The 7,165-nt window shown below is 30.6% G+C and overlaps 1 protein-coding gene across 1 annotated transcript; it reads left to right on the top strand.

Moving 5' to 3' along the window:
- The first annotated feature begins 4,907 nt into the window (after positions 1–4,907).
- On the top strand, positions 4,908–6,450 carry LOC17898878 (putative F-box/LRR-repeat protein At3g18150). Its single transcript, XM_023788731.1, has 3 exons — positions 4,908–5,747; positions 5,858–6,031; positions 6,130–6,450. The coding sequence occupies exons 1-3, from the start codon at positions 4,908–4,910 to the stop codon at positions 6,448–6,450; spliced, it is 1,335 nt and encodes a 444-aa protein (XP_023644499.1).
- The last annotated feature ends 715 nt before the right edge of the window (positions 6,451–7,165 follow it).

Below are 7,165 nucleotides of genomic sequence, written 5' to 3'. Positions count from 1 at the left end.
CATTAATTCAATTAGTTAATGATTTTTTATTTGGTCAAACAGTTAGTTAATGATTATTCTAAACTTCTTTTTTCTTATTAATTTCACACAATCTTAACAAAATAAATCTTCATCCATGGCAATTTACATATCATTACTATTATCAAATATTAAATAATTGCTTTATCAAATCATAAACTACATTTTGAGCTTTATCAAATCATAAACTACATTTTGAGATTATAAACATATAGAATTTCTATTAAGATTAAAACTAAATGATTTTAACGACTTATTACCAATTTTTAAATAATAAATGGATTATATTTTTATGATTTAATCTAATTAAAAACAAATAAAATGTCAAATTGGTATGATATAAATGATATAATAAATAAATATCTACAAACATTATCTCACATATACGTACAATTTTAAACTATCCTTGACAAATATGATATATAAGTTTTGGATAACCGGTTGAAAAAAAAACTGGTAGTTATATTTAACTCTCAAAATCTCAAAATGTTGAACAAAGTTCAACTTTTGGACGTATAAATCTCTACTTTTGGACGATTATATAAAATTTTACATATATTAAAATTATATTTAGTTACATGTAAATGGTGTTATTTATTAAAAAAAATATAAACTTATAGGAATGGATATGAGACGGGAACATAGAATTCGAAAAAAACATTATCTGAATTATTTCTCATAAAAAAAACGTGATTAGATATAATTGTTATGAGACACAGTCATAAAGTTAAATTCACTTTCAACTTTCAAATATAAAACTACGAGTACGATACGAGGACATGTAATTTAAACTGTTAAATTTAATTTCCACTTTCCTATTTATTTCAAATATTTAGAAATATTTAGACATGAAATGACGGGTACAAGAAGATAACGTATACTTCGGATAACAAAACTAGAATAAATCCATGTATTAAAAAAATAGAGATACTTAAATCTTTAGAAAACAAAAAGGCTAAAACATGAATCGTTGAATTGAAGAAAGTAATGAGAAATAAAGATGAAACTGAAAGATCAATAAAATTAAAAATCGAACAAAGATTGTGTACGCTAGGATTACATACAGTGCCTTGTGAATGAAAATGGTGGGAGCATGTGACTTAGATTGATAATTAGATTTTTATTAGTTTTATAAAAATAAATATTTAAACGAGGAATACGGGTATCCTGTCTAAATCTTTTACCAAGTTTTTTTATAAAAAACATCGCCAAATGATTATGTTTTAAAAAGAAACGATTATGGGACGGAGATTTTATGACAGATAGAAGACGGGACGGGACGGGGCGGGGTGGGACGGGACGGGTCAGGACGAGACGGAAAGGGACATGACGGGTTTTCCATTATAAACTACACATAAAACAATTCAAACTAAAGCTAAACCCAAATCCGATTTAACATGTCTAAGCAAACAGTTAGAAATGTTTTGATTAGTTTAAAAAATAAACATGTTATATCACTTATCATTTTCATTTAAATAATTTTAAAATTGTATTATGTAATACAATATCTATATTTTACAACTGTATGTAATATTTTACAATAGTTTATCAAATATACACATATAACAAAATTTTACCAAAATAGCATCTACTAAAAAAATCGTAATTTTGTAAAAATAACCCTGCACGTACGTGCGGGTCCATCACTAGTTATATATTATGATTCAGTTGGTTCATAAATCAGAACCCTAAGAAAATCGCAAATAGTTCAAAACACAAAGATGGCCGGCGAGAGCTCGACCGCCGCTTTAAAACGTTGTCGGAAAACCAAAGAAGAAGTAGTAGTAGACGTGATCAGCACGTTACCTGATGTGACTTCATTGGTGGAACTTGTGGTTAAGAACACAAAGACACTAGAAAAGATGGAAATACTGTTGGACGAACGTTACCTTAAGTTTAAGTTTACGGATTTGGTCCTTCCAACACTTTCTCATAGCAAAAACGTCTCCATCAATGTTGCGCTGTTCACCAAACCGTGCAAATCAGATGAATGGTGTGAATCATAGGTCTCTATTAGTCTCTAGTCTTATTGTATTTTATCTTGAACATTTTACATCAAGCCTCACTTAAACAAACATACAAGCTGGAACAAGACATCCCTAGGGCTGAACCTCATTATTCCTCTCATATTAGTCTAGCCAATAAAAATAGAGTAATATGTTCACAAGTGTACATGATCTACGACCTAATATGTTGTGAGTTCCATCAAGTGATCAGCATTGATAATGCATGCAGTTCATCATTTTGTAACCATTCTTCGTTGTTTTGCAAACCAAAAGATCATTATTATGTTTTCTCTATTTTAATGGTTACTACTAGATATATGAGATTTTTATTTATCAAAGTTTAAATCCATAGTTTCTACTCTCAAAATATCAGATTCAGACTAACATTAGAAATACAAATTGATCAACAACGATGACGAACTTCTCTTACTCAACCGATTTCAACTTAAACCAATATACAGTATCAACTGCAATTTAACACATACGTCAAACAAAGTATAATAAGAATATCAATATCATTGTAGATATATAATTTTTTTTTCCCATTTTTTTTTTTAAATAATGTAAAATTATATTCAAGAAAAAATTATATTCTGGAACAAGTGCCGTTGGGAATTTAGAGTCAAAGCATGTGACTTCATTGGTGGAACTTGTGGTTAAAAACACAAAGACATTAGAAAAGATGGACATACTGTTGGACGAAGATTACCTTAACTGATAGGGTGATTGGACCTCTTTCTGAGCCGAGTTAGTTAGCAGGCCACCGTGTATTACGGTTCTGATATTAAAACGAGTACGTATTTAAAGTTTTTTTGTATATTGATACTGACCATAAAGGTCGAATATATACAAACGTACAATCTTGGGAACCAAGCAAAGATCCTAACTATATGGAATATACGATATATATGAATCTATAAATACTATATAATACATCATCTTACAATTGGTTTAATGACTTACCTTTTTTTATAGGGTTTGGTGCAAATAAACCCTTCAAGTCGTCAAGTCGTGAAAATGTATTTTCTGGAACTAAAACAATTAGCAGTAGCCGATTTAGGTTTCATTTCAACAATATAAAATAACTTATATAGACATGAGACATCGGCCAAAATGAAACTTCGCCCCTTTGAAACAAAACAAAACCAAATGTGTCCTGAGTTCTATGATTCTATCTCCAACGTATCATTAATCATGTTGGATACACAAAGTGAATCATTATATTTTGAGTTTTAACTAAACCATACTTCATGCGTAAGTTACTAGTAAAAAAAATACCAATAGGCAATAGCCACTTGACAGTTGCGAAAATCCTTGGCTAAGGTGATTTGTTTTTAAAAAACTTCGAATTATTTAAGCTACAACGCTATAGTCACGAACCATGTTTAAAAAATCCCCGTCTAGATCCGATTACTCTCCGTGTAATCACTAGGCCCACTTTATCTGCTTCGAATAATGACTAATCTCCGCCGATCTTTTTTGGTTGGTTATTAAACATTTATATTAAGAATTTGCGATGTTTTAAAATAATTTATGTTAAAACTTTTAATAAAAATAATAAATTTTGGCTTTAAAAATATGATTTTGACATATTTACTACAGTTCTAAAACAAATATTATAGTTTTGTATGTTATTAGATTTTGATCCGCGGGACTATATATTTTTTAAATTATACATATCTAAATTTATTTATTTTGAATATAATATTGATATTCATAACTTTGGGTTTGTTAAACGTGCATAGAATTTTATGAATTATTTTTACAGGTTTTTCTAAAGTTAGTATTCAAATTATATGATTTTTTTTTTTTTGTGTTCGGTAGATTTAACCCGTGGTTCATGTAAAATTTGTAAGTTAATTTAGTATGCATATTGAAATTGTTTTATCAACTAAGAATATATAATTTATATTTTTTATCAACGTAAAATGGAAACTTTACAAATAATTACGTATTGTTTAATATTACTTATTATTTTGTTAAAATATATATATATATATATTTTGTGTTAGATGAGATATGAAAAAAAATAAAAAATAAATAAATATGTGGGAATTTCAAAAATAATTATTTTCATGATTTTGGTATTGCAATATATATATGTAATTTATCTCTACTATTTTTTGAACAGCAATATTTTATCTCTCTATAATCAATATAACCACGATTATGGTTTTTAAATAAAAATAATTGCAATGGATTTATATAACATATTTTTAGTTGGTAAATATTTTATTAAACATGCTGAGTAGTGAATAATATAAAATTTATAATTCCAACTGATTTATAGGTTCCTCTTAATTTTATTTATTGTAAAGATATTGCATAGATTTTAGGAGAATTAAATTGGGGAATTGATCTTCAGATTAATTATGGAGTGATTTTAAGAATATTTGGTTTGAAGAGAATAATGTTAGCATCAAAATTTTGTTTCAATTTATTTTTTTAAGAACATTAAATACCAATGGCATTCTTAGTAAATAGTTTGGAACTTCAGGATTTATTTCAAATACTGCTGTAAAAATGTTAATATAGATACTGTGTTTTTAATAAAATAACCTAAAACTAGTTTCCGATTAATCCTCGTTTAATCCCCAATTTTTTTGCTAGGCGCTAGGCCCACCTCGGCCGTCCGACTAGCGCCTAGCGATTTTTAAAACATGGATCACGAATATTCAAGTGGTTATAGGTATATTTTTTTTTTACTAGTCGGAGGAGCCATATGATGAAAATAAGAATTTTACATTATTTCCTAACTAGCCCCTTTAAAACTTACGGAAAAATAAGGTAGCTGTTTCATAAATTGTAACCCTAAGAAAATAGCAAATAGTTCTAAGCGTCCGTCGTTTGACTCCTTACAGTCGACGACGTTGTCGGAAAATCATGAACGGAGCAGACGTAATCAGCACTTTACCTGATGTGATACTCCAACATATACTTTGTTTCATTCCAACCAAGTTCGCAATCAGAACAAGTCTTCTCTCAAAACGATGGAGGCATGTATGGTGCGATGTACCTTCTCTCTACTTCATTGATTACACACCTAATGATGATGCTTCTCTTGACAAAACCCTAAGTTACCACACTGCTCCTAAGATGATGAACTTTCACCTCCGTACCACTAGCGATCTCCACATAGACAAGTGGGTCAAGTTAGCCATGTCCCGCAACGTGGAGAATCTGTCCTTGGATCACTGGAAGGTTCATGAGTCTCCTATTCCTGATTGCTTCTTTAACAATTCTTCGGTCAAGCAACTCACCTTTAAGTTATGCTTCATTGATTTAACTCCCAAATACTCTGTGTTTTGGACATCACTTAGGAACTTTTCCTTGGGTTGTTGTAGAGTGTCTGATGAATCCATTGCTAAGATTCTATCTGGTTGTCCAGTTCTTGAAAGCTTGACATTGTATCTTTGCTATAAACTGATGGTTCTTGATCTCAGCAAATCATCGCGTCTGAAAACACTAGAAGTATACCGCAACAGTAAGGTACCCGGGCCAACGCAAATTCTAGCACCACATATACATTGTCTCAGACTAAGAAACTATCTTTTACCATGTACTTTAGTCGATGTCTCGTCTTTAACCGAAGCCAATATGGAAATTGGCTTCAACTATGTGCAAAGGACGGTGAATGCTGATGTTCTTCAAGTAATGGTGCTAAAGATGCTAGAAAAGTTAAAGAACGCGGAGATGCTTACTTTTGGAGGAAACTTTCTTCAGGTTAATATATCTAATGCCACTAAACTAGTTGGTTTCACAGTTAAATATGCATGGTAGTACTACTCAATGTATATGCTCAATGTATACATCTTTTTGTGTTTTTTGGTTAGATTTTATCTATTGCCGAGCTTTGTGGTGTGCCTTTTCCGATGTTGAAGGTCAAATATTTGGTTCTTGAGACAGTGATCTTTCAATATGTTATTCCTGGTATCGAAAGGCTGTTACAAAACTCACCTTGTTTAAAGAAGCTAATCGTACGAGCAAGGGGTCGCAACACCTTACCAGTACGTTTACCATCAACTCCTTTTATTTTCCTTGGCCTTTCTTCTAACTAACTATCATCTGAGTTCAAAATCTATATGTGTTTTTTCTTTTTGTTGAGCAGAGCCTTTCCAAGTACCTAACTACGCGAGGCTTGGATCCTGATCAATGCTGGAGATCAAAAGATGGAGTCTTCTGGAACAAGAACCGTTGGGATTTAGAGTCAAAGCATGTGACTTCATTGGTGGAACTTGTGGTTAAGAACACAAAGACACTAGAAAAGATGGACATACTGTTGGACGAACGTTACCTTAAGTTTAAGTTTACAGATTTGGTCCTTCCAACACTTGCTCATCATAACAACATCTCCATTAATATTGGGCTCTTTACCAAACCGTGGGAAGCATATGAATGGTGTGTATTTCGTCTGCAGTCTTGTTGAACCCTCTTTTCTTAATAATGGGTGTATTTTATTTGTTTTTGAACATTTTACATCGAACATATATACAAGCTGGAGATTTAGCAAAAAAATTATTTCTTTTACCAAAATATATACAAGCTGGAAGAAGAAATTTTGGTCTTTAAAAAAGTCTTTAAGATCAATTAAGCTTTGATCAACTCAACCATTTGGTCAAGGGGCTTCCACTAAATTATTTGCATAGCACGGGGTGAGTTTTGTTTCATACATTCTATTTTCATATTTTAAAATTTTAAAATGTTATACTATACTTTTAAAGTGTCGCACAATATATTTTTTATATAACTCCCTACAATTAACATGTCTCCTGCGACAATTATTTTAATTGTTTTATTTTTAAAAATAAAATCAAAGTATGTTTGTAATTTGTACTGTTTGATATGATAATTGGGCAAACTATTTGTAAGCTGCTTCCATTTAGCTAAACGACCATGTTTTTTAAACAAAGAAATGACATCGGAAGACACTTTCATCCTCCAAAGATCCATGACATAGCAACAACTTCACAAGAGGTAGAGATAATTTGTAGATTTTTCTAATGTTAGGGATTTAGATTAATGAATTTGTGAATCGATTTTGGGATTTTGTTTTTTCAATTGGTTAAACGATATCATTTTCTAAAGCAACTCATGAATAGTTAATTCTCTCTTCGAGATTTAACAGAGATTAAACGTCATGC

The sequence above is a fragment of the Capsella rubella genome, unplaced genomic scaffold (assembly GCF_000375325.1).
Source record: "Capsella rubella cultivar Monte Gargano unplaced genomic scaffold, Caprub1_0 scaffold_1, whole genome shotgun sequence".
Lineage (NCBI taxonomy): Eukaryota > Viridiplantae > Streptophyta > Magnoliopsida > Brassicales > Brassicaceae > Capsella > Capsella rubella.
Note: the sequence above shows the minus strand (reverse complement) of the source record. Positions and strands in the feature narration are given on the sequence as shown.

Bases quoted from the DNA above. Each gene is read 5' to 3' on its own strand.
- LOC17898878 (XM_023788731.1), top strand. From the start codon at position 4,908: ATGAACGGAGCAGACGTAATCAGCACTTTACCTGATGTGATACTCCAA. The intron at 5,748-5,857 runs GTTAATATATCT...TTTTTTGGTTAG, and splicing joins TTGGAGGAAACTTTCTTCAG to ATTTTATCTATTGCCGAGCT. The intron at 6,032-6,129 runs GTACGTTTACCA...CTTTTTGTTGAG, and splicing joins GGGGTCGCAACACCTTACCA to CAGAGCCTTTCCAAGTACCT.